Below are 20232 nucleotides of genomic sequence, written 5' to 3' on the forward strand. Positions count from 1 at the left end.
CTTTTAAGGTGGGGCTGCAGATAAGCTGCCTCAATATTTCTGGCAAAGCCAACTGGTTTTGCGAACGTTCCCAGAGATTTTGGGGGTGGGGGGGCAAGTTCCCAATGACACACCTCTGCAGCCCTGAAATGACATCAAACTTGGCACCACTCCAGGCGTCGGGTTGCAGCACTTTCAGCAAGGTGTGCATGAACACTTAAGCATTTCCTGCCAGAAAAAGAGAGACAGAGACAGTGCAGCAGGAGGGAGCCAAGACTGCCAAGGGTTCTTCAGAAAATGACCCAAGACGAGAGAACCAAAGAAATAATGGAAAAGACCGGGTGGCTTGCTGATGTCAGGTGTTCTATGACTCTAATCAGCCACCAGGTGGCAATGGAGGCCAGTGGTGGCTTGCTGGTGCCTTGGAAGGTACATTTAATAGAATCTCAGAGTGGTCAGAAACTTTAGAGTGGTCCCCAAGGGTCATCTAGTCCAACCCTCTGCAATGCAGGAATCTCAACTAGATCATACATGACAGGCGGCCATCCAACCTCTGCTTAAAAACCGGCAAAGTAAGGGGAGTTCAGGGACGCGGGTGGTGCTGTGGTCTAAAGCAGTGAACCTAGGGCTTGCCGATCAGAAGGTCGGTGGTTTGAATCCCCACAACGGGGTGAGCTCCCGTTGTTCGGTCCCTGCTCCTGCCCACCTAGCAGTTTGAAAGCACGTCAAAGTGCAAGTAGATAAATAGGTACCACTCCGGCGGGAAGGTAAACGGCGTTTCTTTGCGCTGCTCTGGTTCACCAGAAGCGGCTTAGTCATGCTGGCCACATGACCAGGAAGCTGTCTGCAGACATACACCAGCTCCCTCGGTCTATAGAGCAAGATGAGCGCCACAACCCCAGAGTCGTCCATGACGGGACCTAACAGTCAGGGGTACCTTTACCTGTACCTTTAAGGGGAGTTCACCACCTCTCGTGGGAATCTGTTCAGTGTCGAACACCTCTTACTGTCATGTTTTTAATATTCTGTTGGGAGCTGCCCAGAGTAGCTGGGGAAACCTAGCCAGATGGTCAGGGTATTAATAAGTGGTTGTTGTTGTTGTTGTTGTTGTTAATTGCCACCACTTGAGAGCACCACTTGTTAGGCAAGGGAAGCTGGCTGAGCTAGAAGAATCAGCCAAGCCAAGGTTGGAAGCCAGATCTTCTGCAAGTCACTAAAAGCAGGAGAGGGGGCAGCCTGCCTTCTGCCCTCTTCACCACCCAGGTGCCAGTTGTTTCGGGCTCTGCTGACCAGCTGTATTTGTGCCATGCTGGATTTTTATATAGTATCTACCTTCTGGCTCGATGTGTGTGCTGGATTAATAATAATCCTCCTGCTGCCATGAAAAGGGCACTTCTTCCCCTTTGAAAGCCCAGGCCGCTTTCAAAGAACTGTACATTCTGCCCGTCCTTTTGGCCGGGAGCTCGGAAACGGGTGGGTGAAGGTGACCTGCTGGAGCTCGTCATCAAAGGCCACCTCTGCGCTTCTGCTGAAGGCCAGAGAGCATTCAAGGGCTGCTTTGCACCCTCCCTTTAGGAAAAGTGCCCATGCTAGTGGATCCTGGGTGGAGGGCCTGTAGCTCAGTGGCAGGACAGAGCACATGCTGTTGCCAGGGGAGGGCTTGAGGAAATAGAAAGAGCCAAATTGTCATTTCCCAAAAAAGCATTTTTTTTGGGGGGGGGTGATAATAGGGGCAGAAGTCCCCCGCAAAAGTGGGTTAAATTGGTTATGTATGTTACCACTGCAACCAGAATTCTGTACGCGCAGAAATGGAAAGAATAAGAAGTTCCAACAAAAGAGTGGATTTTAAAACTATTGGACTATATGGAGATGGTGAAACTGGTGGCAAAAAACAAGAGGCCCAAAAGACGAAATGTTTGCGGAAGAGCGGAGACCATTATTATATTATTACCTGAGAAAACATTATAGTTCAATGAAATTGCAGGCAGGACTGGAAAATATAAGCCAAGGAGTGGGAATGATAAAAGAATGTAACGTGGGAAATACGCTATAGAAATAATTTATTATATTTAAGGCAGTAGATAAAAGGATTTGAACAGAAACATCATGGGGGTAAGGGTGGGAAGTCAAAATGCTAAGGGAACATTGTGTGGAAACGGAATTGAATTTGTTAAATTGTATGGAAAATGAATAAAAAATTGTAAGGGAATAAGGGTGGTGCTGTGGGTTAAACCACAGAGCCTAGGACTTGCCGATCAGAAGGTTGGTGGTTCGAATCCCCGCGACGGGGTGAGCTCCCATTGCTCGGTCCCTGCTCCTGCCAACCTAGCAGTTCAAAAGCACCTCAAAGTGCAAGTAGATAAATAGGTACCGCTCCGGCGGGAAGGTAAACGGTGTTTCCGTGCGCTGCTTTTGTTCGCCAGAAGCAGCTTAGTCATGCTGGCCACACGACCCGGAAGCTGTCTGTGGACAAACTCCGGCTCCCTCGGCCAATAAAGCGAGATGAGCTCTGCAACCCCAGAGTCAGCCACGACTGGACCTAATGGTCAGGGGTCCCTTTACCTTTTTAAAGGAAATAAAAAGAGCCCTCGTGGATCAGGCCAAAGGCCCATCCAGTCCAGCATCCTATTCTCACAGGGGCCAACCTGGGGCAAACCAACAAGCAGGACATGAACAGAAGACCCCTCCCAGCTCCTGTGGTTTCCAGCAGCTGGCCTACAGAATCATTACTGCCTCTAACAGTGGAGGGAGGACACAGCTATTAGGGTTAGCAGTCCACGATGGCTGGTGACTTGCAGGGGTGCCAACTTGAATAAAATATTGGGGGTGCCCAGGTAAGCCCCGCCCCACATAATTGATCACATGATGCAGCACATGCCCACCATTTGAATGGCAATGCCCATCAACACTGGGGGGGGGGGCTGGCCACCTCAAATGTTTTATTGAGGGGGAGCCAAAGGGACCTCAGCCCCTAAGAATTGGAAGCCCCTATGGTGACTCCTTTTGTCAGTCAGGACATATTATCCGGGTGAAATGGACTTGATATTGAGCTGCATAAGTCTGAACTTGGTAGGAGACCCCCTCCTACGTTCCTACCTCTGTGCCTGAAAGCTCACCCATGTTCTTGGCGAGCAGAGATAATTTTTGCAAACGGAATATTCTTGTTGTTGTTAAGGATGCATTTTATTAATTGTGTTTGTTTAAACAATTTATATGCCACTTAGCTACAGCCATCTCAAGGATACAATGCAATGAGTAAAAACGAGTTAAGACTATGAAGTCAAAATCCAATTACCATGCCTGCTGGAATTTTTTAAAATGTCTGGCCTCCATTGGAAGCGGGTGCCTTTGCCTGATGCACAGAACCTTTTTGGTTTCCTGGCCCTGTCACTTTCCCCTGGAACATTCATGGAGCATTTGCACTCATCTGCACATGTGTGACAGCTGCCTCAAATGTTCATATTATCGCTTATTCCGCATTCTGTTTTCTGATTGGATTGGTGGGGGGATGCATCAGACAGCAGTGTTTGTGAGGAAAACCACTGGCTTGATCTCGAATGTGGCTAGCATTGTGTGAAAGCTAAAAACCTAGCAGTGGGAGCGCACTGGTATGTGGTATTGTGAACATCCCCTTAACCTGGACTGTGCCACAGAGGGAAGGGTTTTTGAAACAACAACATCCCAATCTGATATCCGCCCACCAGCAGCTGCTATTTAAATAAGAAATCGAAACACGTCTGGTGAAGCACTTAATTTTGTCCTCGGATGCCTCCATTGTTGTTTTTTTAAATCTCTGGACTGCCACGCCTAATTCAGACTCTAGCGACATGTTCTCCTCAGCAAGAGGAGATTTCCCTCTTAGATTTCTGCCTTTGTGTCGCAAACAGGTATGGTAATAAACCAGTGTCTGGGTTGTACTGGGCGAGCGGAGGGCTCATATTACAAAATACTGCTCCATTACGAAACATTGCACACGGAAAACCAACATGTTAGGATTTCCTGACTACAACCCTTGTCCCTGACAAATATGTGCAGGGATTTATTTACTTTTGTGCTTCTACCCAATACTTAAGGTTCCCTCAAGCCTTCTGGTACCTCCCTCTTGTGTATGAGTGGTACTTTCTACCTACACAAGCAAAAAGACCTCCTGCCTGAACATTGGCAGGAAAGGGAATAATAATGGCCGTAAAGCTTACCTGAAATATAGGTTTTGCCTGTACCATACTACTTTTCTCCTGCAATGAGCAGGGAATACAGGGGACTGGCGGCTCTGTTCTGGGTTGCACTTTCTGAAGCCCAAGAGGCTTGGTCAGCCTCACACAGGAAGACAAGAGCCCACCACAGGCCATGCCTCAGAATCTTCTGCAATGTGCTAGGATACCTTGGCAGAAGAGTCAATATGGAAAGTAAAAAAGGTCAACATTTGGGAAACCTCCATCCTGCTTCATGTCCTAAGGAACGTGTACCAAGGAAATGTACCTCCAGATTTATTTCATAACAAAATTTATATACCACTTAACCGTAGTAAAACCTCTTAAGTAGTTTACAAGGAACGTCAAGCGCTTTGCAATAAATGGGGGGGGGGGGACTTGATATTGCAAACAGGTCATTAAGATGTCACGAAAGGGCTGTCAGCAACAGGATTTTTGTTTAGATTTCAGCACTAGATTTTCCACAGAAATAGGAAATCTGGATTAAAGGTGAGGGGGGGGGACAACAGGCTGACATTTTGATCTGTGTGAACAATGCAAGAGAACATTTTAAGCATCTGGCTTCCTCCCAAAGAATTCAGCAAACTGTAGTTTGTTAAGGGTGCTGGGAACTCTAGGTCTGTGAGGGATAAACTACAGTTCGGGGGGGAAAGCCATATGCTTTAAACATGTTAAATGTATGGTGTGGAAGTGAACACACACTTATTTGCACTCACAGAACAGAGGATCAGCTATCATCACAGGAGCAGCAATACAGAAAAGAACAGGAGCAGCATGCAATAAGCTGGGTTTTAGGGCGCAAGGGCCTTGTGTGTGTGTTTCTGCTAGGCGAGCTAGGATCAGGCTGTCTTCTGTGCATGGATGAAGAAGATCCCTTGCACATCATCCACACCAATCTTCAGGCTCGGCGGCATGACGTAGGAGCGGAAGTTGTGGGTGCGATAGCCGCTCTTGGCGAAGGATTCCTTGACATCTGCCTCGCTGACGGGCACGACTGACAGCTTGGCTTCTCCAGCCAAATAGAAGGACTCATCCAAAGCCCCGATCATGAGGAAGTGGCCACCAGGCTTGAGAAGCGTTGTGACGTTCCGCAGGGCCCGGTCGAAACTCGGTCGGTCAGGGCTCACGGCTTCCAGGCAGAAAGCAGAGACCAAAGCATCGGCTGGTTGGCTGAGAGAGGAACCTAGAGGTTTGGCCTGGTGGACATCGATGGGAAGGATCCTTCTGAGTTTCTTCTTCAGCTTTTGCTCTTTTTCCTTCCACGGTTCCCTAAATAAATAATCATTTGTTATTTATATGCTGCCCATCTGACTAGGTTGCCCCAGCCACTCCGGGAGGCTTTCAAAACAAATCATAAAACCACAGTAAAACATCACACATTAAAAACTCCAGATGTCTTCTAAAAGTCAGATAGTTGTTTCTGAATCTAAAAAGGAGCAAAGTCAGAAGGAAAAAAATATGAGAAATCTAAAGAAGGAGAAAGAAAGAGAAAAGGAATAGAGGGGGGAGGACTGAAGAAAGATAAAATAAAAGGACTTCCAGCTCTCTGCGGCTACATATGATATTTATTCTTTAAGATCCAACCATTCTATCCTCTATAAACCAGCATTTTTTCAATCTTCAAATCCAGATATTACAAGCTCATTTTCTCTTTCGCACAAAAAGTCCATAAGAAATTTCCAATCCTCAACAAATGTTGGTAATGATTTCTCTCTAATTAAACATGTTAGCCGTCTCAGCCAAGTCCAATAATTTTATCAGCCATTCTTCTATAGTGGGTAAGGCTGTGCTTTTCTTTGTGCGTATAGCAGTCTTTGTGCATATAGCAGTCTTGCCGCAGTAATCATATATTGTAGGTGTTTTATATTATAAAAAAGGTGCTTTGTAATGGGTATACTTAGATGGCCATAGGTTTCCCATCCCTCTGCTAAGCTCTTTGTCACCTGCACTGCACAGCCAGTACCTCTATATCTACTTGCACTTCATGCTTTCAAACTGCTAGGTTGGCAGGAGCTGGGACAAAGCAACAGGAGCTCACCCCATCGCAGGGATTTGAACCGCCGACCTTCTGATCGGCAAGCCCAATTGGCTCAGTGGTTTAGACCACAGCGCCAGCAGCCAGGTAAGGCATGGTAGATCACAGGTAACCATGATTGCATCCCCAGGCTTATTCCTTGGGAAGCCATGCCTCTCTCTCCAGCATTTATTTCTTACCCATTGCCTTCAATCTTACAGGTATACTGGATGTAAGGGGACCAGTCAAAGCAGCTGGAGTCTTCACCGAGCACCCAGTTCTGTATCTCGGCCCGATTCACTTCCAGGTAGTCTGTGGCCACTATCTCCTCAAAGTAGTCGCAGGCACTGAGGAGCTGATAAATGGTGGGGCCTGTGCCAATATCAATAAGGGTGCGGCCGCAGATTTCCCCTGCAAGGAGTGAGAATAAAGAACTAAGGTGCAATCATATCTGGCGATAAACAACTACCGTACTTTTCGCTCTATAAGACGCACCAGACCACAAGACGCACCTAGTTTTTGGAGGAGGAAAACAAGAAAAAAAATATTCTGAATTTCAGAAGCCAGAACAGCAAGAGGGATCACTACACAGTGAAAGCAGCAATCCCTCTTGCTGTTCTGGCTTCTGGGATAGTTGCACAGCCTGCATTCGCTCCATAAGACGCACACACATTTCCCCTTTTTAGGAGGGAAAAAGTGAGTCTTATAGAGCAAAAAATACGGTACATAAAATACTGGAAACCTCTTAGAAAATAAATAAATCTGTATTCATAATGAGGGTGGAGGGGGAGTGCAAGTCTTTCCCAAATACAATCATAAAAGAGGATTCAATACCCTGGCCCCTAATTTTCTGTTCAGAAATGACCTTCTCATAAGGTGAAGGGTGGAAGTCAAATGGCTAAAGTCGTATCTTGAGGAGAAACCTAGAATCCAGGCTACTCGGTTCCCTTTTCTGTTTGTGTGGGGAAATGTAATGGAGATGCCTGCTGCAAATGCTCCCCTTCTCCCACTCCCCGACCCCAACAGATTTGATCCCATGGAGGCGCAGCTCACTGGAAGATTTCCCACCGAAATTATATTGAGAGGCAAGCAGGATCCAGTACTTGTGATACAGTAGTTCAGGAGATACAGGAAAAACAGCACCTGCCAAAATTGCCGCTTCTAATAAAATATCACAGGCACAAGAGGCTTGTATTCTATTGCATTTGGTCACCTTATCGCTGATTGACAAAATGCCCAAGGGAAAGTCAGATAGAAGCTCCCAGCCAATCAAGGCCTGGAGGAATGAGGCACAGCTTGAAAGATGGTCCTGTTTTCTGGATCTTTCCAAGCCAGCCGAGTTGTAAGAATCTGCACACGAATTGCATTTTAAGTCTTCCACATAGCCGGAAGAGCGGTTCCATATTGTGATGTCTCGCAAGCCACCTACCAAACTAGCATCCCTTTCACTCCACATCGCAACACGCTGTCTGGCAAGAGAAGCCTAGGCATCTGGGTCCTCCTTCACACCTTGTAGAAGTGACTCAGTCGCCTCCAGGATCCCCCTGCCCATAAGGATCCTCCCCTCTCATTGGTCAATTGCCCTTCTCACACTCATGATCTCACTGATTAAGCTAGATAAAATGTCTTTCTTTCTTTCTTTCTTTCTTTCTTTCTTTCCTTCTGTTTATACATTTCACTAATTTTACATTCATTTTGATATTTCAAAACTTGGCTTCCTTCCCCCTCTGTATGCAGTTCCTTAAAATAGTTTTTAATATCTTCTGCATATCCAAATTAACTTAATTTGCTCATTTATTCATCTTCTTTAAATATATACTCTTATAAAACTGCAGGTTATTACAATAATCCTGTCCATGTTTTTATCCGTTTATAATTTATCTGTAAATAGTCAATAAACCATTTCCATTCATATATATATATATGTGTGTGTGTATATATATGTGTGTGTGTGTGTGTGTGTGTGTGTGTGTGTGTGTATATATATATATGTTATCTTGATTTCGTATTCTTCCGGTAAGTTTCCTCGTTTCTGCATATTTCTGCATCCATTCTTCCTTACTACAAGGCCACCACATATGATAAAAAGAACCTTCTAAGCTGGATAAAATGTGGCAGTGTGGTCTCCTACTTTGGCTGTGTACATTCATTTAAGAATACACACACACACACACACACACACCTTGCCGCCAAAAGGCTCCTGGGAACTGTACACACAGAACTACACTTTTTGTGCCACCCCCAAACTAAGTAATTGACACAGCAAATTGGGACCACAAGTTAATGCCCACCCCCAAATCCAACCTTGTCCAATTAGCACTTACAGTAACTTTGGCATCAGTTGTGGGTTTTATTTGGAGGGGGGACCTGAAATTTCAGGGCCACATGTTAATGGAGCTCTTGCAAAGTCCCATGGCAGGAACCTACCACAGTAGATCACAGCAGGAATCTATCACAGTCTATCAAAGCAGCCTGCTTTGCGAGATGGCTCAGCCGCTCTGCAAACTTTGCAAGAGAACTCAGTTAATTTCAAGTCGCCACCTTTCCTAAACTTAAGTGCCAAGCAGCGCAGAGCAAAGATCTTATAGGCAGACCCCACCCCAGCAGCTCAGTTTACCTCCTGCTTCTTGACTCCTGTTTCGTTTATTTGCCAGCAGATGAAAAGATAAAGAGGTTATGATTTACAAACCGTACGGACTAGCAGATTGCAACTAATATATCAGTCTGTAAGATTGCCAGAGTATCAGGATTGTATTCAACGAAGATCTATTCGGAGAAGACCTGCTCAAATTCATGAACCTGGATTAGTCATGTCCCTTAACTCTGACTAAGACTAGCATTGGCTACAATCCTCAGTATTTGGTGCAAAGTTTCAGGGCTCTAGAAACAGGCACAGCTCAGAAATCCAATTAAGAAATTGATTTAAGAGAAGTATTTTTTTTTTAAGGGAGAAATTGTAATCACTATCAATATGAAAATAAAACACCAGACCAGAAAGCTGGCCTGTCTAGTCCTATGCTAAGCAAGCTAATGGAGCAAAGACTTACACCTGCGATCACTTCTGTGGTTGATAGCCTCTGGCGATGGTTAAAAAAACGAGTGACTTGGGCTGCATGCGCACCATCTAAAGAGCATTTAATGAATCCTAAGGATGCTGGAACTCAAAATGGCACTAAACTAGCACTAAACTTTGGCATTGGTTTCAGGGGAAAGCAAAATTTTGGGGCCACACATTAATGGAGCTTCTTACAAGGCCAAAATCTCACCCAATCTAAGTCAGTTGCCTGGGTTCAGCTAACTATTTAATGTTAATTAATTAATTAATTAATTAATTAATTAATTATGAACTATGACCTTCTAGGACCTCAGCATCTTTCTAACATTAATTAATTAATTAATTAATTAATTAATTAATGTTAATTAATTAATTAATTAATGTTAATTAATTAATTAATTAATTAATTAATGTTAGAAAGATGCTGAGGTCCTAGAAGGTCATAGTTCAGGTTTTGCAAAGCATTTTACTCCCCACCCTCCAAGTTTACAAAGGAGCTCTCTCTTTTTTTGCAATGCACTTTTTTCAAATTTAGACAGCTCCGCATTTGGGAAGCTTACTTCTGATGGATGGTGACGTTGTCAAGGAAAAGGTAAAAATGACCCAGAGGCATGGCCTGCCCAAGACATATTGGCACCTGAGGCCGAACCACTAAATGGTGCCTGCCTCCCAGCCAGGGAAGAAGGAGGGGAATGAAGATCTACATCAGGAACAAAGGAAGAATAAAGGTTTGCGTTGGGATCTGCTCCCCCTGTGAATCCTGCTGCTTGAGGCGGGCGTCTCACCTTGCCCCATGGGTGGGCCGGCCCTGTCAAGAGGCAAGGCGGAAGATTTTCAAACGAGACAAAGGGAGATCACCTTTGAAACCCAGGTTTGCTAAGGAAAACAATTACAGGTCTACCTACCCGTGGCAAAGGCATCTGCCAGGCAGCGAAGTTTCCAGGGCACTGCAAACTCTTCGCTCGTGAAGTTGGCACGGGGTGGCATGTAGTTGTTTTGCAGGTAGGCCCGAGGGTTGAACTTCTGGTAGCTTTCGGCCACAGCCGCGATACCATTGGTGCTCATGGCTGGGGAAATGCTTGGCTGTGTCCGGCTCACGCAACCGGCTCTGGGTGAGTGGCTTTATAGCCCAGGCTGACCGAATGCAATTAGTCCCGAGTACTTTGGGCTGATACCATCAGGATCAGCCTGCGGGGCCTGTCTAAATTGGGGCCATTTCTCTCGCACACTCTTCCGCTCGCCGTGGAGTAATTGAGAAGACCTTTCCAGGAGCTTGATGGAGGTCCTGGCAACGCTGGGGGCGAGGGAACGGATTGCTTTATCTCGCACTGGATAGTCGTTTAATAACTCTATTGAAAGGACACTTTATTGAGGCTGTTCATCCAGTATAACCAAATTACTGTCAGGAACTAGGATGGGCTGGGCGGGGGAGTCTATGTCATTTGTCAGGGAAGAGCCCCGCTGGCAGAAGGTTAGACAGCACCCCCTTCCACGCAAGAGGCAGGGGGGCCTGCAAATCACCCCACTCCTCCTACAACAGAGGAGACTGTCTAGTGGTTTTTACTATTAAGCCCTCTTCTCAGAGAACTGTGAGATTTGTACCTCCGTGAAGGGAATAGAGTTCTCCTAGCAACTCTCAGCCCCTTAACAAACTCCAGTTCCCAGAATTTTGGGGGAGAAGCCATGACTGTTTACAGTGGCACTTTTCCTTAGGACGTCCCTATTTTCATCACAGAAATGTTGGAGGGTATGGAGTTATCTGACTCCCGGGCCGTCTGACGGCAATTCTGTATAGAGAAGGGCTTTTAAAAAAATGTTTAATGTTTTATTATGTTTGTGTATATGTTGGAAGCTGCCCAGAGTGGCTGGGGCAACACAGTCAGATGTTGTTGTTGTTGTTTAGTCGTTTAGTCATGTCCGACTCTTAGTGAGCCCATGGACCAGAGCACGCCAGGCACTCCTGTCTTCCACTGCCTCCCGCAGTTTGGTCAAACTCATGCTGGTAGCTTCGAGAACACTGTCCAACCGTCTCGTCCTCTGTCATCCCCTTCTCCTTGTGCCCTCCGTCTTTCCCAACATCAGGGTCTTTTCCAGGGAGTCTCCTCTTCTCATGAGGTGGCCAAAGTATTGGAGCCTCAGCTTCACGATCTGTCCTTCCAGTGAGCACTCAGGGCTGATTTCCTTCAGAATGGAGAGGTTTGATCTTCTTGCAGTCCATGGGACTCTCAAGAGTCTCCTCCAGCACCATAATTCAAAAGCAGTCAGATGGGTGGGGTTTAAATAGTAAAACTATTGTTATTGTTATGGAATAGGGCGCCCCTGTTTTCATGAGAGAAATGTTGGAGGGTATGCATGCCTACGCTTCTAACCGTTTGTCCTCACAATGACCCTGTGTGGCAGGCTAGGTTGTGAGAGGATGACTTGGCCTCAAGTGACCTTTGTACCAGGATTTGAGCCCAGTCCTCTTGCCTGGTCAAGGCCTGACACACCACTCACTGGTTTTCCTTCTCTTTGCCACCCTCTGCTTTCCCTCCAACCAATAGCTCCCACAATCTCTTGCACACACAGAGAGACATGTGCATCAAGAGTCCTGCCCTCTCAGTCCTGCCCTCTCTGCCCACAACACTCCTTACTGAGTGACTTTTTTGCCCAGTCAGCTTGTCACGTTGCCCCCTGTCCCCACCTCACCCTATAGGAGGAGACAGCTCAATCCACTCAGGACATTTTCTCCCCGTTATGCCAAAGTTTTGACATTCTGTCTCTGGGGCTGATCGAAAGTGCCTTTGAACCTGGCACTGTGTCTGTGCGAGAGAGAAGAAGGGAAGGAGGGAGGGCTGTTGGTCCTCCTGAAACTAGAGTGGGGTAGTGAGGGGAGGGGGAATGAGTGGGTGGAAAGATCTTTCTTTCCCAATGACTTCATCCCCCAGACGCGTCGTTACTCAGCTGTGCTGGCTCAGTGCAAACCTCTCTGGCCAGTGAATCCCGTAACCCTTCCATCCATCCATCACCAAATGCCTTTCTGAATCGCATCCCCTTGCTCGTAACTTCTCTTCGTCAGAGGCAGGACACCTAAGTTCGTTTCATTCTCCAGAAAGTTCCAGAAATTCTGCTGAAATTTCATGTCAGCATAGTGACATCGTAGGGACCTATGAGATCATATACAGGGTCATGTACATTACAGAAATTAGTATCACTGCAGCACATGAGATCATAGCGGTAAGCGTTCTCATTATCAACATGGATGAGGCCACATGTCACTGCAGTCTTCTTTTGGCAACCAAGTATTTTCTCAAAAAACCTTCCCATCTGAGATGAAGAGTGAACAAGAGAAAGTGGGGGAGATTAAACCAGGGGTAGGCAACCTAAGGCCCATGGGCTGGATGTGGCCCAATCGCCTTCTAAATCTGGCCCGTGGATGGTCCGGGAATCAGCGTGTTTTTACATGAGTAGAATGTGTGCTTTTATTTAAAATGCATCTCTGGGTTATTTGTGGGGCATAAGAATTCGTTCATTTCCTCCCCCAAAAATATAGTCCGGCCCCCCACAAGGTCTGAGGGACAATGGACCGACCCGGTGCTGAAAAGGTTTGCTGACCCCTGGATTAAACATTTCCCCTAGTAATCAACTGGATTTCACATGAAATGCTCAACCTCCTTCAAAATCACTACTTACCCTTGAAATTAAACACATTCCCATTTTACAGACGATACAAGGGAAGTAAAATCCACTTCTGATCAAAGATTAGAATCCAGATCTCAGACCTTTCAAGTGCCCCCATTTTCCAGAGACAGTCCTGGATTTACAAAATCCATCCCAGTTTCTGATTTGATCCTGGAATGTTCCGCTTTTCCTTAGGGCATCCATATTGGTGGAAGGCAATGCCACACATGCTCCTCTTGCCACTGAGGAATTGTGAACTTCCCACTGCATTAGACGTTGGTGACTTGGTTCTTTTGACAGGTGACGAATATGGGCACCCATAGGTTGTCAAAAACTAAACATTGACTTCTATTCAACAGTGTCATGCTGCATTAACCACTGCATATACCACTGTGTGCTGACGGTCAAATACTGCCATGGCTTCAATATTTGGAGGAGCCAGAGATGGCCACCAGCTTTAAAAGAGGATTAGACAAATTCATGGAGGAGAGGGCTATTGAAAGCTGTCGCTATGACCTGCCTCCACAGTTAGAGGCAGTAATGCTTCTAAATAGCAGTCATAAGAACATAAGGAGAACTTGCAGGATCAGGCCAAAGGCCCATCTAGTCCAGCATCCTGTTCTCACAGTGACAGACCCATTGTTGAAAACTGCAAAGGGAGAGTGCCTCATATGTTTGTGGTGCTTAGCCTCAGCAATTGAAAGAGATATTTCTCTAGGCAATGGCCTGGTATCCCTCTTGAGAATCAAAAGAAGCCCTTGTGTCCTGGCTTCCAGTAGGCCCAGAATGGAAGCACCAAATTAAATGGCAATGGACATTATTTCTATAGCGTCTTTCCCGCTCCCATCTCAGAATAGTGCATGTTTTGATCTCCCGTGCTAAATTAATGAAACGACCCATCAACAGCCACAAGTTGCTGCCAGGAAATGACAGGGTTAAAAATGTATTAAAAATATTGTCACGTCACACATTTGGTTTCCAGTAGCAAACGCACCCAGGGGAAGGGAGGGGAGGTGTCCGGTATCAGAATGCTCCACCGGTGACTTTGCAAGACCGATATAGCTCTGAATGCCAACCCCTCTGGAATCGGCATTCAGGAAACCTATATAAATCACCCGCAGCAGGGACAATAGACTAGACCGAAGGGAGACTCCGAGAACGCATCCTAGTTCGAGCAGCAGCCCAGACGCAACAATGCACGGAAAGAGCGTGGTCCTTCGCAGCTCAGGGAACCTGGCTGCAGCAGAGCTGAGCTGCCAGGTATCCGAGAGAGACACATCCCGGAAGGAATCCTTCAGTGCGGAATGGAAGGACCTCTCACTCACCGCTAGGCCTGAGGAAGGGTGAGTGTTGGGCTTGGGTCTGGTGGGGATGATAGGCTTGGTCTAAACTGTTATAATCCAGCCAGGTGGCTTTGTATTTGTTACAGAAGTCTACTGGCTGGGTCCTCCCAAGGAAGCCTAGATAAAGCCAAGTATTGGGAGAAGTTAAATATGCACTGCTCTTGGGGTCCCTGCCAGCTCTATGGTTCTATGATACAGTCAAGTCTTGGAGGTGCCAGACTCTTTCTGTCAAAGAGACAGCTCAGGCCCCATCAGTGTATAAAGTTAGGGGGCTTTTTTGCCCCAGTGTGCATCACATTGAGGCACATTGGACATTTCATTACCCATTCACTCAGCTTTTAGACATCCTTTCGGAGCTAATTTCCAGGCGCTGTTTGCTTCCCGCCCCCCCCCCTGAATAATTTGGTGCCCTCAGCAAATGCAGCCACTGCATCTCTCACCTCTGACAATGAAAGCGGAGCTTCTGCTTTTAGTGATTGTGGTGGTTTGGTTTTGAGTGCTACATCTCTCCTCCAGTTAATCTATCCCTTTCCTTTCTAACCCTTTGCAAGGATATCACACTTGTATGAGTATGAAATTAGGGGAGAAAGTATTTCGCCCGGTATGAAGCAGTCTAATCGTATTTGCCAGGCTAGGGCTGGGATGGTAAGGTGTGGGGGGTTTTAAGGCTGGGAGAGGGGGCTTTGGGGTGCACGGAATAACAGAAGGAGGTGTTGCTCAGTGCGGGATCTGTAACACTGGATGCAGCTAGGGCATCACTGTCAGATGGCTGCTCTGCTTGTCAACCTTTTCAGCAAAGAAGAGCATAGGAACCTAGGAAGCTGTGTTAAACTGAATAAAACCCACTGGGCCATCTAGCTTAGAACTATCTACAGGGACTGGCAGTGGCTCTCCAGGGATTGGGACAGAAGTCTCTCCCAGTCCCACCTGGAGATGCTGCAGGCATGTCCCCAAAGTCTCTTTGGGGGGCCTAATCCAGCCCGCCGGTCATTTTAATCCATCCCCTGTGGCAGTTTATTTTTTGGAGTAAAATCCCCAAAAAAGCTCAAGAACTTCAATCCTAAAAAAAGGACAACAACTCTGGTTGGCCCTCACACATGCTCACTTCATTCACCAAATCTGGCCCTCTTTGAAAAAAGTTTGTTGAGATTTCCTCATTCTTCCATCCTTGTGTTATCAAGACTCTTGCCGCTGATGAGCTATGCAGAGTTGGCTAAATTGACATACAAACTGAGGGACAAGGACAACTGTGACTTTAAGGAAGAATGGGAACTTTTTACAAATTATCTAAAAAGACAACAAAATGAACTGGACTCCTTGGCAGGTTTTGAATAAACATACACAAATTTATTGGTTGAGAACATGATAGATAGATAGATAAGGTAAGGATATGTATAATTTTATAACATGCAGAGAATACTATGTGCAGAGAAATCAGAGAGAGGAGCTGAGGTAAGTCCTTGGTGGGAGGGGGGAGGGAGGAGGGAGGGAGGGAAAAAGGAAAAAATAATGTATGCGATTATATGGTTTGATAATTTGTTATGTTGAAATTGCTTAATGAAAAGTTTTTTTAAAAAAGAAAAAAGTTTGGGCACCCCTGCCTGAAGCTGAGCTGTGGGGTGAATCTATGATTAATTTTCCACTCCTTCTCTCCACAGCTGGTCTCGGTTTGAAGCAGACAAACAGCGCAGAGAAACCTACCGCCAGCAACAGGAAGCCCGGGTCATAGTGCAGAGGTCTCCATGGGGCATCCTTCGCTTGGGTCTGCTGGGCGAACCTCTGACCTCCTACCACCTGCCCTACCAGAGGCCTTTGCCCTTGCCCATCTTCACACCGGCCAAGCTAAGCGCCAGGGAGCTCACCCCGACCCCCTCAGAGTCTGTGGAGTCCTTGCCGGTGACTGGCGTGTGTCTTGACAAGAAATCTGTGGCCGAGATCACCAAGGAGCTGCCCCTGGTCATCCAGCCCACCTGCCCCGACTTCAAGAAAGGCTTGCCCCGCTCCTTGTCCCGTTCCATGTCTCAGGATGCCCAGAGAGGCTGAGCGTACGGGACCCTTCCCCAACGCAAGGACTTTCCTTCGGGAACTGGCTTGGAGGCCTTGGGGGTGGTGGCCCCCCACATCTGTTGCTGCATGAGGACAATCCGAAGGGGCCCAGGCACATAGAAAAGGTTTGGTAGGATTGAAGCCACCTTGATGACTCCAACGGAGAACTCTTGAGGGTGGGGCAAGGACTAGGACTAGGACTATCTCTGTGTGTAAATGTATATATTAGATGTACAGCACCGTGCACTTCTGCCACCAGTGCTTTCCTTTCTGCACCGTGCATTGCGGTGGTGTTTATTTTATTTTTAAAAAAGGACTACCTCCCCAGGGAGAGTTAGGGAGAGCCCCTGAATTAAAGGAGAGAGAAAAAGAAAATGAGAATGTCATGCACAAAGCAGCTCATGGAGGTTCAGGGCCCTCTTCCATATGGTTTCACATAGTTGGGTGAAACATATTTGTAGATAGATGGTGATGGGAGCCCTGCTTTGCGAGCTTAGCAGGAGAGAGCGAGGGCTCCTTGCAGAAAGAAGAGGAAGGTTGAAGGGTTAGTGGCAAGTGAGAGAGTATGGATGACATTGGCGATGCTCCTGGTTCTGTTTCAGCCGATGTGGCCTGCACAGGTGTTTGGAGAGGAATCTGAATGTTGTACTTGAAGAGTAGGGAGAGGTTAATGGGACTAAACAACTTCTGAGGTGGCGTTCTCTCACCCTCCTCCCTAGATAGACCTGACTTGGGGTACGGGAACTCAGTAAAAATTTCCCAGTGCATTTATAATGAGGAACATCTGCATCTTGGGATGTTGAAGATGAGCCAAAGTTGAATTAAGGGGCTAATAGAGAAGGAAAGGAAGAGGGGTTAACCTGGACAGAAGAGGTTCAAGAAACAGATTTGGTTTTACACCTGACTCCTCCCCATAGGGTATGATAAACTATAGACAAATCATTAAGAATTGTAGAGAAATCCACTGTGAATACCTCCCCATGTCCTGTACTTCTTGTCCTTTGCTTTACTTTTGAAGATATAGTGGAATGCTGTATGGTGATTTATTGTATTCTTATAAGATAAATAAAAATGAGGGGAATGACAGAAAAAACGTCTCCTTAATTTCAAAGACCTCCTTAATTTCAAAGACCTTGCGTTTTTGTCAGGTTGCCTGGCAAAGTTGCTCATCTCTCTTTTTCATGCTCAAGGGATGTGCGCCCTTAAGAGTGACGCAGAAGTCCAATGGGTGCAAAGGAAAGGAAGCTGGTGTCCCAGCTATGAAGAAACCCAAGTCAGCCACTGATTCTGTGCCACCTTAGGAAGCAAAGCAAAGCAAACCTTACCTTGCTGCTTTCAGAAACACAACATTGACTTGGGTGCCATAGTTTGGTTCAGCCTAGCCTGCGTTGGTCAAGGAGCATGCAGCTGTTCACGTGACTTCCTTTGGGGAAAGAGGGAAAGTAACATGGCTTATTTACCCTTACAAATGAACATGGCTGGAACTTTGCGGTGGAAGGAGGAGCCCACAGGGGCAAGAACTGCAGTAGGGAAACAGTGGGAAGGGGCAGGATTAAGCTGCTTCTGTGTCTCCATTTGGGATCTCTCCCTCCTGGAGCTGCTACTACACGTGTATGAATGCAACACCCTCCTTACTTACCAGAGGTAAAACGCCCTCAAAACAAGCACTCTTCCATCACAGCCAGCCCCACACCAGGATGTGTGAATGGAAGTCCCTCTTCAAACACACACACACACACACACACACACACACACACGTACTGCACAGGAACATGGACTTCCCCAGATATTATGGGCTGTATTCAACTAACAGCATAGTATAGCCCCATACGCTGAGTAAAAGTTAATTAAACACAACCCATGGGGACACACACACCCAAAAGTGATCGCAAGGTGTCCTTTTAAGTCACAACATCTTTTTGCAACTCCGTCCTGGATGTGGTTGAGAAGAGACCTTTGAAACAGCAAATATTCCCCCCCCCACTGAAATCTCCACCCAACTCCACAAATCCCCTGTTGAAAATGTGCCTGAGCCAATTCATTAGCTAACAGTTTATAGCTACCTAACTGCATGTTCACAATGATCAAAGCATGAAGACCCTTGTCGAAATCTGTGACTTCCTAAGGATATCCAGGACATATCCAGGGAGTAAATCTATGACTGAAGGCAGGCTTAGCATTGGAAGTCATGTGGAGTTTGAAAAGAAACACCTCAGAATGCAGCCGTTGAGTTCACTGGAAAGGCCTACGTCTGTCTCCAGCCTATGTGAAAACAACAGTGAGTTTTGCGGCATCTTAAAAGACTTTAAAAATGGATTGTGGCATAAGGTTTTGTGGAGTCAAGTGGACGACTCTTTCTGCCACAATATATTTGCTAGTCTTAAAGGTGCCACAAGGAAAGCGCTGCTCAGTAGCAGAGCTTGTGATTTCTATCCTAAAGGCCACAGGTCCAAACCCTGGTGCCTGCAGACAGAGATTGAAAGACTTGTTTAAAATTCTGGAGAGCTACTGCCAGTCATTGTGGACTACGGACTCAGCTACATTAGTAAAAAAAACAGTGTTTTGAACGCGTTATAAACATGCAACACCTTATGGTGCTGGAGAGCAATAAATAAATAAATAAATAAATAAATAAATAAATAATCTCTGCAATTTCCCATAGCGTTTTCTTTATTTGTTATAACTATTTAATTTCTGACTTACTTATAGTGTGTGGTTTTTTCTTGTGTGAAGATCCACCCTAAGTTATACGAAAATTTGGGGTTGCCTTTTACAGCCCAAATCTCCCAAGGGACTCGAGAGACCCCTATGTCCATGATTGGTCAGAGAAGAGTGGGTGGAGGCCGGAATCAGCAGAAAGAAGGAAGGGATATCTTTATTATTGTGTGGCAACAGAGTCCCACCACCACCACCTTTCACGATGGTGAGGAACCGGAACAAAAGTGTGTAACAACTTTTAAAGATTTTAGAAATTGCCCAAGTCCTTAGCCAAAGACTACCCAAAAGCACCATATAATTGTTACAGAAAGAGGCGGTCTACAACAGAAATTTGAGCATGTGGCCTGTCTGCTGTTTGTCAAGATCCATGATAATGCTTGCCGAATGCATTACCCGGGCCAGTCTGGACCTAGTTTCTGAAACCATTGTCACAGACGTCTCCTATTCATACACAGGATTTGATGGATTTGTAGGTGAAAAGAAAAGGTTTTCCCAGGATATTTCCTTTTACTGCAGGGAAAATATTTGGGGTTATCAAGAGAGCCAAGATGACATTGGTATTGACCTGTGTACTAAAATAAAGTGTCTATTTCTTCAGAGAATATTTCCTAATTTTGAAGAATGAAGGATTGGTTTTCTGTGGAATGTGTGTCCCTTAAATTTTTTTTAAATAACACAATACAGACCAATGGCCTGACTTGGTATAAGGCAGCTTTGTCCTATATTTGTTGTTGTTTTCCTTAGGCTGCAGACCTCTTTGTTGCTTCTGCTGCCAAGGAAGCTACGCCTCTAGAAATTCAGCCTAACAGCATGAGGTACTTTTGTAGGGGTTGCTGTCTGACAAGACCATGCCTTGGCATTGTGCTCTTAAGGAATGGCGAGAGCAGCGCGGAATGTGTTTATCTCCTTCGGACGGGTGGATCACATTCGGGTTTGTCACATGTGTAAACATATCCCAGAATTCTGTTGGGGCTCTGATTGTTTTGCACTGTGCAAACAGCAGCCCCTACACACACACACACACACACACACACACACACACACACTGCAGGAATGGGGCAAGCAGCCTTGCTCCTGTAATTTTCACATGGCCAAAAAAGTCAAGGCATCGGTGTCTGGTGCCCAACAAAAATGGTAGGGCATGCCAGTGCCCTTTTTAAATAAAAACAGGTTCCAGTACTAACCACGAAGTTCTTACACTAAGTG

General features: G+C 46.1%; 3 protein-coding genes across 3 annotated transcripts in view; 1 reads left to right on the forward strand and 2 right to left on the reverse strand.

Annotated features, from left to right (window-relative positions):
• ERBB2 (erb-b2 receptor tyrosine kinase 2) overlaps positions 1-20232 on the reverse strand; it is a 128659-nt gene that overhangs the window by 82388 nt on the left and 26039 nt on the right. The window lies entirely within an intron of this gene.
• On the reverse strand, positions 4466-10630 carry PNMT (phenylethanolamine N-methyltransferase). Its single transcript, XM_053363084.1, has 3 exons — positions 10165-10630; positions 6405-6615; positions 4466-5459 (listed from the first exon to the last, which is right to left on the reverse strand). Exons 1-3 carry the CDS (start codon positions 10322-10324, stop codon positions 5030-5032), a joined length of 801 nt encoding a protein of 266 aa, XP_053219059.1. The 5' UTR covers positions 10325-10630; the 3' UTR covers positions 4466-5029.
• TCAP (titin-cap) lies at positions 14044-17327 on the forward strand. The gene is made up of 2 exons (XM_053363087.1): positions 14044-14262; positions 15921-17327. The coding sequence occupies exons 1-2, from the start codon at positions 14114-14116 to the stop codon at positions 16303-16305; spliced, it is 534 nt and encodes a 177-aa protein (XP_053219062.1). The 5' UTR covers positions 14044-14113; the 3' UTR covers positions 16306-17327.

This window comes from Podarcis raffonei, chromosome 13 (genome assembly GCF_027172205.1).
Source record: "Podarcis raffonei isolate rPodRaf1 chromosome 13, rPodRaf1.pri, whole genome shotgun sequence".
NCBI classification, from domain to species: domain Eukaryota; kingdom Metazoa; phylum Chordata; class Lepidosauria; order Squamata; family Lacertidae; genus Podarcis; species Podarcis raffonei.

Excerpts from the sequence above, each read along its gene's own strand:
- PNMT (XM_053363084.1), bottom strand. The coding sequence starts at position 10,324 with ATGAGCACCAATGGTATCGCGGCTGTGGCCGAAAGCTACCAGAAGTTC. Across the intron at positions 6,616-10,164 it reads GGCAGATGCCTTTGCCACGG|GGGAAATCTGCGGCCGCACC; the intron begins GTAGGTAGACCT and ends CACTCCTTGCAG. Across the intron at positions 5,460-6,404 it reads TGTAAGATTGAAGGCAATGG|GGAACCGTGGAAGGAAAAAG; the intron begins GTAAGAAATAAA and ends TTATTTATTTAG.
- TCAP (XM_053363087.1), top strand. The coding sequence starts at position 14,114 with ATGCACGGAAAGAGCGTGGTCCTTCGCAGCTCAGGGAACCTGGCTGCA. Across the intron at positions 14,263-15,920 it reads ACCGCTAGGCCTGAGGAAGG|CTGGTCTCGGTTTGAAGCAG; the intron begins GTGAGTGTTGGG and ends TTCTCTCCACAG.